We start from the raw sequence: 18,308 nt of genomic DNA on the forward strand, positions 1-18,308 counted from the left end.
ACGCTGGACTAAAAACCCGGAGACCCAGGGTAATGCTCTGGGGACCTGGGTTCGAATCCCGCGATGGCAGATGGTGGAATTTGAATTCAATAAAAATCTGGAATTAAAAGTCTAATGATGGCCATGAAACCATTGGCGATTGTTGTAAAAACCTATCTAGTTCACTAATGCCCTTTAAGAAAGGAAATCTGCCATCCTTACCTGGCCTAGCCTACATGTGACTCCAAACAGTAATGTGGCTGAGTCTTAAATGTCCTCTGAACTGGCCTAGCAAGCTATTCAGTTGTATCCAACCACTATGAAGAAGACTATAAGGAATGGAACCGGACAGACCATTGGCATCAATTTAGGCACCGGAAACAACAATAGCAAACGCAACCATGTCGACCCTGCAAAGGCCTCCTTGCTAACATCTAGGGGCTAGTGCCAAAATTGAGAGAGCGGTCCAACAGACTAGCCAACCATCAGCCTGACAGACTAGCCAACCATCAGCCTGACATAGTCATACTCACGGAATCATACCTTACAGATACTGTCCCAGTCCCACCATCACCATCCCTGAGTATGTTCTGTCCCACCAGAAGGACAGGCCCAGCAGAAGTGGAAGCACAGTGGTATACAGTCAGGAGAGAGTTGCCCTGGGAGTCCTCAACATTGACTCCGGACCCCATGAAGCCTCATGACATCAGATCAAACATGGGCAAGGAAACCTCCTGCTGATTACCTCGAACCACCACCCCTCCGCCCCCTCCCCCCACCCCGCCTCCAACAGCTGATGAATCAGTGTTCCTCCATGTTGAACACCACTTGGAGGAAGCACTGAGGGTGGCAAGGGTGCAAAATGTACTCTGGGTGGGGGACTTCAATGTCCTTCACCAAGAGTGGCTCAGTAGCACCACTATTGACCAAGCTAGCTGAGTCCTAATGGACATAGCTGCTAGACTGGGTCTGTGTCAGGTGGTAAGGAACTAACAAGAGGGACAAACATACTTGACCTCATCCCCACAAATCTGCATGCCACAGATGCATTTGTCCACGACAGTATCAGTAGAAATGGCCACCGCATAGTCCTTGTGGAGACAAAGTCCTGTCTTCACATGGAGGGTATCCTCCATCGTGTTATGTGGTACTACCAGAATCACAGAATTGTTACGGTGTAGGAGGAGGCCATTCAGCCCATCGTGTCTGCACCGGCTCTAAGAGCATTTTAACTTAATGCCAATCTCGTCCCTTTTCCCTATACCCCTGCATATTGTTTCTATTTAAATAATCATCCAATGCTCTCTTGAATGCCTCAATTGAAACTGCCTCCACCACACTTCCAGGCAGAGCATTACAAGGTTCAATGAAGGCACTGTGGGCCATCAGCAGCAGTAGAATTGTATTCAACCACAACCTATAATCTCATGGCCCGGCATATCCCCCACTCATATCATTACCACCAAGCCCGGGGATCAACCCTGGTTCAATGAAGAGTGCAGGAGGGCATGCTAGGAGCAGCACCAGGCATACCTAAAAATGAGGTGTCAACATGTGAAGCTACAACACAGGACTACTTGCGTGCCAAACAGCATAAGCAGCAAGTGATAGACAGAACTAAGTGATTCCATAACCAATGGATCAGATCTAAACTCTGCAGCCCTGCCACATTCAGTCATAAATGGTGGTTAAACAATTCACTGGAGGAGGAGGCTCCACAAATATCCCCATCCTCAATGATGGGGGAGCCCAGCACATCAGTGCAAAAGATAAGGCTGAAGCATTTGCAACAATCTTCAGCCAGAAGTGCCGAATGGATGATCCATCTCAGCCTCCTCCGGAGGTCTCCAGCATCACAGATACCAGTTTTCAGTCAATTCGACTCAATGCACTCCATGTGATATCAAGAAATGGCTGAAGGTACTAGATACTTCAAAAGCTATGCACCCTGACAATATTCCAGCAATAGTACTGAAGGCTTGTGCTCCAGAACTTACCGCACCCCTAACCAAGCTGTTCCAGTACAGCTACAACACTGGCATCTACCCAGCTATGTGGAAAATTGCCCAGGTATGTCCTGTACACAAAAAGCAGGGCAAATCCAACCCAGCCAATTACCACCCCATCAGCCTACTCTCAATCGCCAATAAAGTGATGTAAGTGGTCATCAACAGTGCCATCAATTGGCACTTGCTTAGCAATAGCCTGTTCACTGATGCCCAGTTTGGGTTCCGCCAGGATCTCTCAGCTCCTGACCTCATTAAAGATTTGGTTCAAAAGAGCTGAACTCCAGAGGTGAGGTGAAAGTGACTGCCCTTGACATAAAGGCAGCATTTGACTGAGAATGGCACTGATGATTGCACAATGTTCAGCACAATTCGTGATTCTTCAGATGCAGAAGCAGATCATGTCCAAATGCAGCAGGGCCTGAACAATATCCAGACTTTTGCTGACAAGTGGCAAGTAACATTCGCACCACACAAGTGTCAGGCAATTACCATTTCCAACAAGACAGAATCTAACCTTTGCTCCTTGACATTCAATGGCATTACCATCACTGAATCCCCCACTATCAACATCCTGGGGGTTATCATTGACTAGAAACTGAATTGGACTAGCCATATAAATATTGTGGCTATAAGAGCAGGTCAGAGGCTGGGAATCCTGCAGCGAGTAACTCACCTCCTGACTCCCATAAACCTGTCTATCTACGGGGCACTAGTCAGGAATGTGATGGAATATTCTCCACTTGCCTGGTTGAGTGCAGCTCCAACAACACTCAAGAAGCTTGACACCATCCAGTACAAAGCAGCCCACTTGATTGGCACCCCATTCACAAGTATCCACTCTCTCCACCACTGACACACAGTGACAGCAGTGTACATCTACAAGATGCACTGCAGGAACTCCCAAGACTCCTTACAAGTGTTAGGAAATAGAGATGGTTTAAGTAAGTTATATTTGTATTTGTGGGTGTGAGGAATGAGTTTTAGATTTAAAGTTTAAGTTTGATTTGTATTTCTGTATCTGTGCATTAAGAAAGGTCAAATTGAGTTTTAGTTTCACTTTAAAAGGTGCCTGCATTTCTAATGAGAATTTTACGACTGTGGTAGCTAAATTAACAAATAAGATTTTAAAAAACCTGGACTGTTGCCTGGCAACAGGGGTCCAGAGAGGCAGGTCCCTTCCAAGGACACACACAAAAGAAACTAGAAAAATCAGTTTGATTTGGAAGCTGTTCAGTTGGTTTTGAAGACAGCTGTGAGGAGAGACTGGAGCAAAAGGGACAGACAGCCACTCCCAAGCTAAAGAAAGGACCCCAAAATCCAGGAGAGTGGAACAGAAACAAGTCCTAAGCAGACCTTCTCATCAAAGGAAGGACAGGATCCTGGAAAAGGTCCTGTTAAGTTAAGAGTGAAGGGCAGAGAGAAAGGCTGTAAGCTTCAGATTTAAAAAGACAAAAGCTGCAGAAAGCAGCTTTAAAGCGAGAACAGCTTGCAAGAGGACAGAAGTTCCAAAGAGACGGCTGAAAGTCTGTAACTCTTTGCTAGGGGCCTATGAATTAGTGGTGTACTGTACCATTTGTTAAGCAATTCCCACCAGACTCTCTGATTTGTATATTTTATTTATTGTTGTATAAAGCAGCTTATTATTGGAACCAGACCTTTCCTCCCCTCATGTCAGCCTTAGGAGTGACTGAAGGAGTAGATGTGTGGAAGACATGGAAACCCATCCCAGATTACAAGGGATTTTTACTTTTACACTCCTGGGCCTGTTACTGCAAAGTAGATATAGGCGAGTGGGGGTCAAACCCCATGAAAGGTAGCGACCCAGATTGTTTAAGGGAGTAAGTGGCATCGCTGTAGCCCAGAAGATATCTACAGCTGATTGTATAATTATACACCACATCAAGAATTTCAATAAATTGCAAGCAAGTGAAAACCATCAGAGACAGTGAGCAGAATCTTCTGCTCTCACTGGTGGCAATCTTGGAGGTGGGAGGGGCATGTAATTAGGTGGGAAGGTGGTGTATCTGAACCCTGCCACCTTCCCACCTCTGGCAGAATTAAGTTCTGGGCGAGAAGGCCCATGGTCGACCTTCCTGCTGCTAATTGAGGCCCTTAAGTGGCAAATTCATGACCACTTAAGGGCCTCATCCTGCCACTGCTGGTATTAAACCAACTGCAGGTGGGCCTGTCACCATGCACCACGCACTACAGGTAAAACTGTGTGGCCAGTTTAACACCTCCAGGGTTGGGAGGAGTCTCTCAATCAAAGGCACTCAAGTGCTTGATCGAGGGACTCGACATCGGGAAGTCGGTGGGGGGGGGGGGCCCTGCTGAGAACCATCCCCCTGCCCTTGCTGCTGATTCCCCCTGCACCTCTCTCCCCACGACCCATACCCTGCGAAACCCCCCCTTCCCCCCATATTACTTACCTACTTACCTGTGGCCTGGGTTGCTCTGCAATCCTAGGGCTCCGGTGGGTACTTTTCCTGCAACTGCCTCCCCTGTGGCGCCGCTGAGGACAAGAGCTACCAGCATCTGATTGGCTGTCAGTTCTTGGTAGGTGAGGCCTCCACCCCCGGGGTCTTAATTCCAGGGGAGGACCTGACACTGGTCTCATCACTGTCTGATTGGTTTGTGGTTTGGGCGAACTTATTGAAAAGAGGCAGTGTGGATCTCTTACCAGCAGGAAGGCGAGATCCCCAATGCCTCAACAAGGCTCGGCCTATTAGGTGGGCTGATAAAACATTAACAAAGACCACGAAGGCAAATATTTTAGTGTCTCTATTAAAAGGTATAAAAAACTTACATTCTCAAGTTTCTTGATTTAGGTTGGCATGGCAATGAGACTGAAGGATAAGCAATGCCACGTCAAAGTCCAGTGACTAATGGGCCTAGAAGGCAACTAAAGCACATTGCAGCTGACTTGGGAACATATTTTGACCAAAAAGGTGAAAACAGGCACTAAATGGGTGCTGTGCTAATAAGAAATAGCCATTTGAAAGTCCAGAGTTAACATGCAATTTTCAAGCCAGCTGATGATTTTCATGGTTTGAATGTGGTTTCAGTAACCAAAAACTGCAGCTTTTACGCTCAAGTGCCTATTAAAGACAATTTTCCTGGAGCTGTATATATAGACCACAATGTCCAAAATGCAGCACCCTTGGGACCAAGACCATGCCAGATTTCAGACTTTCCTGGATTTTGGACATTGGGCCTATCCTAAATAATAAGACTCCGTTCAGCAATTTATAATGGAGCAAAAATCAGCTCACTGGAAAAGCAAAAATATACAGATTACCAACCAACTCTTTCACATAGGCTTCATGGGGACAGGGAGAAATGACTGGTTTCCTCTCCCCTGAAAACAGCCAGGGAATGCTGCAATCCGAAGTACGGAGAGAACCCCAATGCTATACTGACAGTGGAACATGCAGCTTCCTGTCCAGAGAACAAGGAAGCTTGGGCAGGGGGAGACAGATCTTAAAGTGCTGCAGTAGATTTAGATATTGTGTGTATACAACTCTTGCTGATTCTGTCCTCTGAGATCATCCCAGGAATGGGCTCTTCATTCCAGCGCTTACTCTGTTCCACAAGCGGTGTCAGGATCTCCTGAAATCTCAAAAATGTCTGCTTTTCAGGCAGCTGGATTTTGAACATTGAGTCTGGATAGGCCATTTTTATCCACTTCCACTGAGGGTGTGGAGAGCACTAGCTGAAAGAGCAGTCAATGTGCAACGATGTCTCAACGGCAGGAGACAGAGCACCCGGGTTCCCCGATGTGGCGCAGGAGGTCCTACCGGAAAAAGCAGAGAGCAGCAGGGATATCCTCTACTCACAGGGAGGAGGTGGCTAATGTGGAAGAAGATTGCTTTGGAGGTCACAGCCAGAAGCCCTGGCCCCAACATCTCATCACTGACCCAACAGCAATCGAGCCTCCAGGGTTTAACTTCCCTCAAAAACAGTAGTCTACACTCAACAGGATCCATGCAAAGACATCACACTTCCTCCACAAATGGAGTTTCAAGGGTTCACTCTGTGCCTGGGCAATGCGATCGCCTGCTCCAAATGTGCAAGATGAGGGACAAACTGATGTGTGATTGTGGCAATGAATCTCAGACTATGAAACGTATCACATCAACCTTCTCACTAAGATCTGTTGCAGGAGGCACCTCATTTCTCCACCTTCTCCCACATCTCAGGAGGCCATCAAATGGATAGCAAAACTAGACATCTTATTGCAAGCTTTTCCCGTCAGGCAAAAGTAGTATGATTACGGTTCCCATGCCACAAAAAATGAAATGACTTGACGCAGGTAGTCAAGGTAAGAATCCATATCACAAGCAGCTGAGTAACTGCACCAAAACATTCAAACTTCAACACACTTCATCCACCATCTAACTATACACTGGCATTCACACACCAACACCCATGCCTTGCATCCTTCATAGATACTACTCACACTTCAGACATGTCTCATAGCCCTTCAACCAAGTGAGGCATCACACACACAAACACACCCATCAATACACAGGCGCTATTGCCACTGCTTCTCTTCTAGAAAAAAATAGCACCTAACAGGCAGCAGCAGGACCCGAGAAGGGGAGGCCAACCATGCCTGCATGACATCCCTCCCCTTGAGGAGGAAGTGTTTGTCAGGATGGTAACAGAAGGTGGCCAGAGGCAGAGCAGGGGGCACATCTCACCTCGAGGTATGTAGTCACAGCAGCTTCCTTACAGATTGCACAACTATTCCTTATCTCTAATAACGCAATGCTACTCTGTTTCCCATGCTCCATGTGGTGTCATCACACATCCTCCTACAGTAACCACATGCGCTGTGTCCTTAACACTTGTAGTGTGAATTTTTTCCCCTCATCCTTGGTATGTCGCTAGCTAGGCCAGCATTTACTCCTTATCCCTAATTTCCCTCGAGCTTGTGGTGATAAGCCACCTTCTTGAACTGCTGCAGTCCATGTGATGTTCGGGAGGGAGTTCCAAGGTTTTGACATAGCGACAGTGAAGGAACGGTGTTATAGTCCAAGTCAAGATGGTGTGTGACTTGGAGTGGAATTATTGCAGGCTCCCAGGAGCAAGTTCCAACTCACAAGATGGCAGCAGCCACCTCACGCACCGATAAAAGAGCAGGAGGAAAATGAGGAAGAATGAAGAAGAATACACAGCGCCAATGGCTACTGTTGTCACATGCCAACTCAGAGAATGGCACCATATGTGATTCAGAGGCTATGGTAGAATAGGGTTTCTCATATTGAGATGCATCAGGCACTAGTGGGCAATAACCTCAGGGGTGAAAGGGATACCTGGGTGCCACCTTTCTGGAGGAATAGTCATATGCTAATTTTGCTGCAGATGAGGACCTCACAGAGCCAAACTTCAGAAGAAGGTTGAGGGATCTGACAAATCAAATGCTTGGTGCAATGGACATCCAGCCTGAGAGCTTACAGGCCATGGCTAGAGGTGATGACAGAGTTTGCCTCCACCTTGGCCTGTGGCTTGATGCAAAGCATGGAACCCATCTGCTCAAGCACTGGTCAATCCATCCTGTGACCTGTGGAGCCCAACATCATGCAGCATCTGATGACTGAGTTCACAGCTTCCAATGCAACCATTGTAGCTTGCTTGGAATGACAATCCCGACACCTTCTCAGACGAGTACGGCGCAGCATCTCCAACTGAGACCCCTGGGTGGCCATTCCTAGTAGACATTTTAACTCCTTTATCAAAATTGTGTCTTGCAATAAACGCAAGTTAAACTGGCATTGCAGCGTAAGATCCCATCCTAGCCATCTGGGACTCTTTAGCACCTAATGCACCCAGTGAAAATTGTCCCCCATAATCCATAAAAATAATAAAAGCACTCTACATGGGAAGGGCTGGAGGGGAAGATGGAGTGGGGTTGGGATGCTTTCCCAAGGGGAGGAATATAGGTGTGGCATAGTGAGCTCGGACCCAAACACACTGCGCACCAAGTAGGAGGAAGTGGGCTTGGTTCACCAACTTTCTGTGTGATGAATCTGCTGATCTACCAAAAACTCTACTGTGGAGGAGGCAAGCAGAGGCCACAGATTTCTGTACAGAGGGAGAATTACCTAGGAGGGTTGCTACCTCCTAGCAGTCCATTCTCAAGTGCCACTGTCAGAAAGGAGTTTCCAATCTGTCTCCTCACCAATGAAGGTTCACGCCAAAAGAGTTCAAATGAGTTAGGAGGGAAACACAGAAACAGTAACTTAAATTTCTATCCTCCCACGACTGAAAACATTTTTTCTAATATCATGTGTTGATAGTTTCTCAGAAAAACAACCGTTTCACAAAATACAATAATGGACTTTATTTCATGTCAGAACACAGGATAGAATGTGTCTGTAGTACCAAATGTACAAAGGGAAATGGGGGGGACGTGCTGGTTAAGGTCAATGCTGACATGCAAATTAATCAACAATGTCCCTGCGATAAGATGAATTGAAGGCAACTCGGGAGAGATGGATGCTTAGTGAGAGACCATTTGGCCCATGAATGAACTAGAGATTGAGAATGTCAAAAATTGGTTATGAAAGTTTTTCTTATATCATTTTCTCACCACAATAGTAGGATTATGTCTTCTTGTAGTTTTACCTGTTATTCCCACAGAGGATTGGTTGAAGACCAGCCCAGAGCTGGACAAAGGCTGAAAACTGTGTGTGAGGGTTTTCCTTCTCAGGCTCCTCTCCCTCCTCAGAAGTGGCATTGGCGGCTGTAAAGTTACCATTCCAGCTGGTATTATTGGCAGCAGTTTGTGGGCTTTTGCCAGCACAGGCCCCCTTTGGGAGCAGCCTGGCAAGTCCTGATAAGGCATCTACATCTTTCAGAATTTTTTCCACCTCAATGAGGTCTTCAAGTAAGGCCCGAAGGTGATGCTGAATGGCTGTGCTGTTCACCTCATTCAACTTGAGCTGCACACAGGAAAGGAAAGAATTACACTACAGTGCAGTAGATTATAACCAGTATAACGATTATAACAAGTATGGTAGTTATTCACAGTGTATGACATAACATCAGCCACAAGGTGATGCTAAGTGTCAATGTAAATTGATATTTCAGATTTGATACTCCAGGTTAGTTTGCCAATTCTCTTCCATTTCTGCATATTTAAATGTATTTTTTAAAACAAACTCCCTAATGTCAGGTGCTTACTAAAATGCCACAGGATAGGTTACTACTTAGGACTTGGTTGAATTATGAGCAATCTACTGTTAACCACGTACACTTGCAGAGTACACGAACAGAAATTAAAATCTTGCAAATCCAGGCAACATTTCTTCTTTCAGACCACTAATCATATGAAAAATACTGATTCCAATTTATCTCTCCAACAGGTGTCCTTCAATGGGTTAAGTATGTTTGTATTTTAGTCTCAGGTTTGCATTTAAAATTGGACAAAAGTTAAAAAAGCATTATAAACAATTAATGTAGTGTCTAATCCATAAGCCAACTCAGCTAGATATTTAGCTATTCACAGTTTTCCTTGCTTACTTATGTGTCTTGTGTGAAGTCTGCAGACAGGCCTCTCCACAACATCCAGTAGCAATAGAAAGCTCAAGAACATTAAAATAGACCAGCAAAGAAGTGCTGTCGTAGGGGAAAAGATCTCAGTGGGGAAATGGAGTGCTAAAATACAAACTGATCGCACCACGCTTTATCCACTATTTCTCGAGGCCATGTTATTAAGCAAGTGGGTTGGGGCATTCTATGGCTATTTGAATGAACTCCTCAATATGAGAATATTATAAGGCACTTGAAAGCAGTTATTGATAGTTCTGATTTCTAGACCAGCTTTTGCAACATGTTGTGCATTATAAATAACTACAAGGGCTGCTGCAGTCAATAATGTGCAGAAGAATAGATGACCAGGGTGAGTTATAAGCATATCAAGTGTGTCTGGGTGCCAATAAATGGAACAAGAATTTTACTTGTTTGACACACAGGATCAAAACAACTGAAAAACCCATGCATCTGGAATTCATCTCCGACTGCCTTTGTGGTTTTATTTAGTTGTCACCTTTCTCTCTTGTTTGCTGTGAAATGGACGATGGCCCAGCAAACATTACAGAATTGTCATTTACATACTCTAATGTGTGAACATGCAATTCACAAGCAAATAACACACAGAGCAATATTAGTTATTGGATTTGATTCAGTTGCAGAAATTTTGTAATGACTGCATTGCAAACCTAAGGTTTCAATGACAACACTATCCACACATCAACTCAATAGGGTGTCCTTGCCCTGACTGTCAATAGAGAGCAGTCTACAATGTTAAAGGCCAAACTTCATTTTGTTTTCCGCATTGTAAGCAAAATCGGTAGGAGGTTACGAGTCAGAGGCAGAGTGGAATTGATTCATTGGGAAGCTAATCTAATTTCTGAGTTCAGTTGACAAGAAACACTTCAACTTCACTCTTGCTATTCATTACATTATCTGAGTCCCTTGAAATTTCCTCATAATTTCTCCCATGCACAGAATTCTCCACGTGAATTTTTCAGAAAATACAGGGGAGCCAAGTTTGTTTTGAGTCGGAAGTACTCAGATCACCAGGTGACAGAGCATCAACACACATACATGTTGCCAAAGCTTTTTGATTTGCACTCATCAGGGTAAACAGAAGAATGCCAAATTTCAAACTATAGGCTCCCCAAGCTCCCGGGCAATTCAAAAGAGGTGCAAGGTTTGAACATGTTCCTTTTGCTTTCTCTATGGCAATGCCTCAGTCAATCAGAGTTGAGTTGCCAACCAATCAGCATCCTTTTCTCCTGCAGTATAAACTGTGATAGTTAGTAATGTGGTATTCTTGTGTTTGTCCTGATGTGTGCAAGACAAAAAGCTTTGGCAACATGTCTCTCTTTTCAGCAATACACTTGCTTCTCCAAAGGAGTGGTGGGACAAGGTTTGCGCTAGTGAGATTTTACATGTTGGATTCTTGGCTGCAACTTAGCCTTCATTGGTGCAAAAGCTGTACAACACACTGTATGGAACTTCAGGGTTAAAGTCTCCAGCACATCAGACTATAAGTCTCCTGCAACCTTTTGTGTGAAATTAGCACTTTTAACTACTAGGGTGTACGTTTGAGATGTGAGAATTTGTAAATGTATGTCTTTTTGCCAAGATTGATGTTACAAGTGCAATGTTTTATAAGATGGTTATGTTTTATACTCTCTCTTTAATTCAAGGTAAAGTGGAGTGATTATAAGGGACATGTGACCTGTAAAAGCATGACTGATGGCACCAGCATGCACTAAAATACAATCCAGCTCTAATCAAGCTAGGAGAGGCAAATCGGAAAGAAAAATAACGTGAAGCGTATCAGTCCTTTAAAGGAACCACTTATGACATTAAAGTGATTAACCCAATAAAGGCCCAAGAGGTGAAGTCCACTCCTCATTTCCTCACTGATCTCCTTGGATCTGGTCACTCAAATACTTAACTTGTTTTACCTACTTGGGTCTATTACTATTATATAAAAAGGGGCAATGACTGCCAAATGATGATGCCTACAAACCCACTTCATGAACATACAAGGAATCAAATCAGTGTTGAAGAGGGCACAGATTTAAAGTGATTTGCAAAAGAAGCAAATATGAGGTGAGAAAAAACTTTTTCACGCAATGAGTGGTTCGGGTTTGGAATGCACTGCTGGTAAGTGTGGTGGAGACAAGTTCAATCGGGGCATTCAAGAGAGCATTAGATGATAATTTGAATCTTAAAATGTGCAAGGGTACGGGAAAAAGGCAAGACAATGGCACTAGATCATAATGCTCATTTGGAGAACCAGTGCAGACACGATGGGCCGAATGGCTACCTCTTGTGCCGTTAAAACTCTGTGATTCTATGTCATGTCCCCTTTAATTGAATGTTCTCAACAACATGGTATTCTTCAATTGTCTGACACCCATTTATTCTATCAAATCATGCTATGCCTCTGTAAGCTTCATCTATTTTATTAAACAATTCAACAGGAGTCTTTCCAAAAAAAAGAGAAGCATAGGTGGATGCACTTTAACAATCAATACTTCTTTGTTGCAGCAGTTGTATTAGCAGATGCAGCAAGGCATCCTGCTGAGATTTTCAACACCAATTCCCTTCTCACTTTCAGAGGACAGGCTTCCCTCTGTTCAGCACGTCCTACAGTGCTCGAGCAACATCGAGCAACATAAGGCACATATCAAGGTGGCCACCTCTGTTCCAGTGGGAAATGACAGGACATTAGAATGAGCAGGAAGATTCAAAAAAGAAAAGAGATAAAGTTTATATTTTTTTTCCGAAGACCAGATCTAAATTTGACTTACCTTGTCCGTGATTTTTTGGATGTCCACTTGGCTTTTAAGTTTATTGGCGAGTTCCTGAAAATGCTCCTTCCGCACTTTGGTGGTGGTGTTACAAATAGCTGCCCGGTAACTGTTTAGCCAAGCCTTCTGAGAGGCAGGGATCAGTAGGATCTTCTGCAGGTCATCCTGTTCATCATTACATGTCAGGTATTCCAATACTTTGGGCATGAACAAAATATTCTAGAAAGCAGAACCAAAAGTTTCATCAGCTGTGGGGGAAAAGAACAGAAATAATGCACCAACTCACTACATAAGGTGAGGAGCAAACCAAGTCACAATACATTTGATTTGTCAAGTTGTGGAGATTCATGAAAATACATCTTTACCTAATATTAATGGGAGCCAAAGCACTTTGGTCGATGGATGAAAAATGTGATTCAATCTTTCACAAGGGTGGACCTTGAAGTTGCACAACAGTGTTCAGTTCTCAATTCGGAGGCATGGCCAACGCATGCCACGGTCTCCAGCTTGGCCAATGTTTCTGGTCCCACTCAGGGTTAAAAAGGGTCATTCCTGCATTCCCCAGGCATACAACCAAGTGCAGGCGGTCAAGGGATTAATATTCAAAGAGGCAGCTACACAACAGAGTGGTCTACAATCTCCACCGATCAAAATAACTTGCATGGAAGTGAATAGATGTTTGCACGTATGTTGAAGTGAATACTCTTTCCCTGAAAATATTTTCTCTAACATTGCCAAAATGGAAGGTGCCCTATATCTTAAGAACCTTTGGATACAAGAGTGTTATGGAATCGAGACATGGACTGGGACATTCCTGAAGTATTTCATTTCCACCCTCCAAGCCAATTTATAAAGCAAATCTTATTAGCTGGAACTTACATGCTGCAGCAGAGCTCCAAATGTCTTCTGCAATCATTTCTCATCAGAATTATTCCACCCAGTCAATAAAAGTACTGCATTACTGGTTCTATACTTATATTGCAAAGCTGACATCAGAGGCAGACCTATGGGCTGCTTCCAGTGCTTGAGCCTGGCAGTACTCTGTTCAAAGAGGGCTATTCAGAGCACCAGTGGTATTCATAACAATAACTTTCATAAATACAGCAGCTTTAGCATAGCTTATCCTGTTTGGCTTTGCAGTGAATGGGCAAAAATTTTGCAGATGGAGTATAATGTGGGAAAATGTGAACTTGTCTACTTTGGCACGAAGAATAGAAAAGCAGCATATTATTTAAATGGAGAAAGGTTGCAGAACTCGATGGCACAGAGGGATTTGGGTGTCCTGGTACATGAATCATAAAAAGTGCAGGTACAGGCGGTAATTAGGAAGGCAAATGGAATGTTGGTATTTATTGCAGGGGGAATGGAATATAAAAGTAGGGAAGTTGACGTGCAGCTGTACAAAGCTTAGGTGAGACCACATCTGGAATTATGTGTACTGTTTTGGTCTCCTTATTTATTATATATATAATTGCATTAGCAGTTCAGAGAAGGTTCACTCGATTCATTCTTGGGATGAGGGGCTTATCTTATGAAGTAAGGTTGAATAGACTGCATCCATACCAATTGGAGTTCAGAAGAATGCGGTGATTTTATTGAAACATATAAGATCCTGAGGGACTTGACAGGGTGGATACCCAGAGGATGTTTCCTCCTGTGGAGGAGACTAGAACTAGGGACACAGTTTAAGAATAAGAGGTCTCCTTTTTGAGATGGAAATGAGGGGAAATGTTTTCTCTGAGGGTCATTAATGGAGTTCTCTTCTCCAGAAAGCAGTGAAGGCAGGGTCATTGAATTTATTCAAGGCTGAGTTAGATAGATTTTTGAAAGACAAGGGAGTCAAGGGTTATGGGAGTTGGGGGTTAGGGTGGGGGTGGGGCGGGGGGAGGGGGGTGGAGCAAACAGGAAGTGGACTTGGGATCATATCCAGGTCAGCAATGATCTTATCGAATGGCAGGGCAGGCTCGAAGGGTCAACTGACCTACTTCCGCTCCTAAGTCTTATGTTCCAGTCTACCATCTTCATTAATTAAATTTGCAGATAATATGGAGCCAATATGTTTGTGACTCCAAGCTCCAGGTAATTTATGAAGAAATTACAATAACAACTTTCATTTAGATAGTTCCTTTAACATAATAAGGCACTTCACAAGGGTACCCTCAGACACAATTTGACATCAAGCCACATTAAGAGATATCAGGATAAGTGATCAAAAGGGTGCCTTTTATGGGACATCCTGGTGGGATGGGAGAGGCAGAGTTTATGGAGCTGTTTATGGAGGGATCTCCAGAGCTTAGGGTCTAGCCAGCTGAAAGCACAGCTGCCAATGGTGGAGTGATGAAAATCAGGGACAAGCAAGAGGTCAGAATTGGAGAAGCGCGGAGATCAGGGGAGATGGTGGCGTAGTGGTAATGCCACTGAACAAAGAGGGTTGAGGCCATGGAAGGATTGAAAACAAGGATGAGAACATTAAAATCTTGGAACTGCCGGACTGGGAGGAAATGCAGGCCGGAGAGCATAGAGCTGATGGATACATATAGCACAATCCTTTCCAGTTGAAGCAGCTCCATAGCAATAATCTAATAGGTGATTAGATCTGCATCCGTATGAATAAAATGGAGCTTCCCTCAACATCAACAGCAACTCCTTCAGCTTGGCTTTGTCACTGATGTCAAAATTTAAATTCAAGGACTGGCAGAAATGCTTTGAAATGAAGTATGTGGATCTGAATGGATCTGAGTTCCTTTGAATTTTTTAAAAGGGCCCCGAGGGCGAAACTGACACCACTGGAGGTGTCACTTGGCTCCATACTGTCAGGATCAATTCAGTGAGACTGGGTGAGCTGGGGCTGTTGCATTAACAATACTCAATTTGGCAATGAAATCCTCTACAAGTCATCAGCAATGTTTTCCCACAAAATAGCCAATCTTGCTCGTGTATCAGTGACACTTATGTTTAGAAATGATATATAGCAGGATTGTTACACAGACAGAAATGCTCTCACTCTGAAATTAGAGGTCACATATTCTCTGCTGAAACTTCATGCCTGGCATTAGTAAAACTAAACCCTCCTGTTCTATTTGTTAAAAATGGATGGCTGGTAGATACACTGCTAAATGTGAGTGGGATGCACAGAATCAAAGACCACTGCAAACGGTCATTCAGCCCACCATATCTACACCGACTCTTTGAAAGAACTATCTGATTAGTCCAAGTCCTCTGCTCTTTCCCCCAAGCCCTGCAAATTCCTCCTTTTCAAGTATTTATCCAATTCCCCTTTGAAGGTTTCTAATGAATCTGCTTCCACCACCTTTGCAGACAGTGCATTCCAGCTCATAATTCGCAATGTAAAGAAATTGGTTCAAGCCACACTTCAGAGACTTGAGCACAGAATCAGGGCTGACACTCCAGTGTAGTACTGAAGGGGTGCTATGCTGTCGGAAACGCTGTTATTCTGATGAGACATTAACCAAAATCCCGTCTGCCCTCTCAGGTGAATGCAAAAAATTTCATGGCACTATTTTGAAAAACAGTATTTCCCTGGCATCCTGGCCAATGTTTATCCTTCAAACAACACCTCTGAAGAGACTATATGGTCATTATCACACTGCTCTCTGTCAGTAAATTAGCAACATCACTAGTAATGACTACACTTCAGAAAATATTTCATTAACTGTAAAGTGCTTTGGGGCATCCTAAGATCATGAAAGGTGCTGTCTAAACGCAGGTCATTCTTTTTAACTCTTTCCAGACTACTGCAACACCACAAAAACCACTTTGAAGATGAGCAAATCAATGTAAGTTTATGTAATCTAACTGAATGGCCGCCATCAGGAGGTAGTCACTGATAAGATACCTGAAAGGGGGAGGCGGCTTTGTTGGCTACCCTGTAATGTCCAATGGCCTTCGAATAGCGAGTGGGGAAGATGGATGCAGAGCTGAATAGAGTTTCCTGCTCTCGTTTCATCAGCTTTCTGTCCCCACTTTCTCATTACAGAACCTGCCTGATGTTGTAACAGCTATTATTAATAAAGGGAGCTCAGAAATATTATGCAAGGCTAAAGATTTATATAGGTTACTACTGACTGGGAGGCTTTCGGTTCAAACATTAAAATAGATGACCTCAAAAACATAAAGCTGACTTATGTGCAAAGGCCCACTGATTACATTACGCTGTTTCTCTTAAGCCCAATCTTTATCAGATAACAGAGATAAACGCTCCAAACATGTTATGCAAAACACAATATCTGGGCTGCTCAAAGGTTCAGAAAATTTGACAGAACTTCTTTTTAATGACATGACTATTGACCTTCGTTGTCTCTGGGTGGCAAAATATGTATGAACATAAATTATCCAAAATTTGACTATCCCACAGGGAGCAGAGTTGCAATATTTCAGATGTCCTTGACCAACATTTCAACAAAAATAAATTGCACAGCCACTCCCCAGGAATCCGTCACCAGGCAGCCTGCTCTTCCATCTCATACAGACAGTTGACAATGGTAAATAGGCAGGGAAAACTAACAGGAAAACAAAAATGAACTCTATAGTATCAACCACAATAGATGAAGAAAATTGTACATTTGTCTTGCTTCTCTCTTCAGTCTTTTGAAGCTGAAATTTTCTGTCACATTTTTATTCTGTTGTTGAAGTTCTGCGCATTTGGCTTAGCTGCAGGCTGGCTGGATGAATATCAGTAGTATTCAGTCTCCGAAGTAAAATGTAATGAAATAATAGTGATTCTAACTTATCACAATTCATTTGCACACAGTTGCAAACTCTAAAATATAGATGAAATCTTTATTCGTTCATACACATCATCTACATTTTACAGCACATCATCACTTCCAAATCGCACGCTGCTGTTACATGGTCATTCCTTCATCGTCGCTGGGCCAAAATCTCTCTGTCTAACAGCAACATGGGCACACCTTCACTACTAGAGCTACAGCTGTTCAAGAAGAAGACCCACAAACACCTTTACAAGAGCATGTAACAGAAGCTTGTGTTTTGGAAGTGATGATGTGCTATAACCATGGGTGTGCAATATGTGCCAACTTTGCCAGTGATGCCCATATACTGAGAATCACTATTGAAGTAAAGCAGTCGCCAAGGTTTCATTGATGGCATCTCCCTCTTCTACCACTGAGATGGCTTATGGGAACGCTGTAATTTCCAAATTCCTCCCAAGTCACACACACTATGACCCTGATTTTTTTTCATTCATTCATGGGATGTAGGCATCATTGCCTGGGCCATCATTTATTGTTCATTGCTAATTACCCTTGAGAAGGTGGTGGTGAGCAGCCTTCCTGAACCGCTGCAGTCCATGCAGTGCAGGTACGCCCACAGTGCTGTTCGGGGGGGTGGAATTAGGACAAATGTCACCATGAATTCATCTTCACTGGGTCAGTATCCTTCAGTTCCCCACCCAACACAATTATGGAAACACCATCACTACATGGACTGCAGCAGTTCACTTTCCCAGGGTAACTATGGGTGGTAAATAACTGTGGCTTTGCCAGTCTCACCGGGATCCCTAGAACAAACTTATTAAAAAAAATTGGAATCTACTTATTAAAATGCATTCTAAAGTAAATAAAGTGTGTGTAATCTATCCCAGGACCTCACAACATGGAACTCCTTATTTCCCTTAGTCATTCCTTCCTGAACCAATTTAATAGCAACCAAGATGCAAACTTGGGTTTGCCCAAACACTATTTATGAACTTACTGTGTTTACTCTTTGACTATTATCTTCTTAATGGCATCTTGCAGCAGTTTTCTTGTTATAAATGAAGCCCAGTCAAGTGATAAGAATCTCTAATTTTTTGAGTATTCTTAAGGCCACCACACAGCAGAGAATAGACAGACAACAACCAGAAGAGGCTAGAGGGATGACCGAAAGCTAAGCAGCAAAGACAGGCTCTGGGAGGCATTTATAAAGGTGGGATAAATTGCTAGGTGACCAAGTTTACAGAGAG

At 43.6% G+C, this 18,308-nt stretch overlaps 1 protein-coding gene across 7 annotated transcripts in view; it reads right to left on the reverse strand.

Annotated features, from left to right (window-relative positions):
* The window catches only part of abca2 (ATP-binding cassette, sub-family A (ABC1), member 2), a 576,571-nt gene that overhangs the window by 248,190 nt on the left and 310,073 nt on the right, over positions 1 to 18,308 (reverse strand). For 6 of the 7 annotated variants that reach the window (XM_078550348.1, XM_078550347.1, XM_078550346.1 and 3 more), the window contains 2 exons: positions 12,326 to 12,544; positions 8,619 to 8,935 (listed from right to left, as the gene is read on the reverse strand). In XM_078550348.1, the coding sequence (XP_078406474.1) occupies positions 8,619 to 8,935; positions 12,326 to 12,544 (536 nt within the window). Of the gene's footprint in view, positions 1 to 8,618; positions 8,936 to 12,325; positions 12,545 to 18,308 lie in introns of those variants that run through there. The other variant, XM_078550351.1, reaches the window with a different exon arrangement.

Source organism: Cetorhinus maximus, chromosome 10 (assembly GCF_964194155.1).
Source record: "Cetorhinus maximus chromosome 10, sCetMax3.hap1.1, whole genome shotgun sequence".
NCBI lineage: Eukaryota > Metazoa > Chordata > Chondrichthyes > Lamniformes > Cetorhinidae > Cetorhinus > Cetorhinus maximus.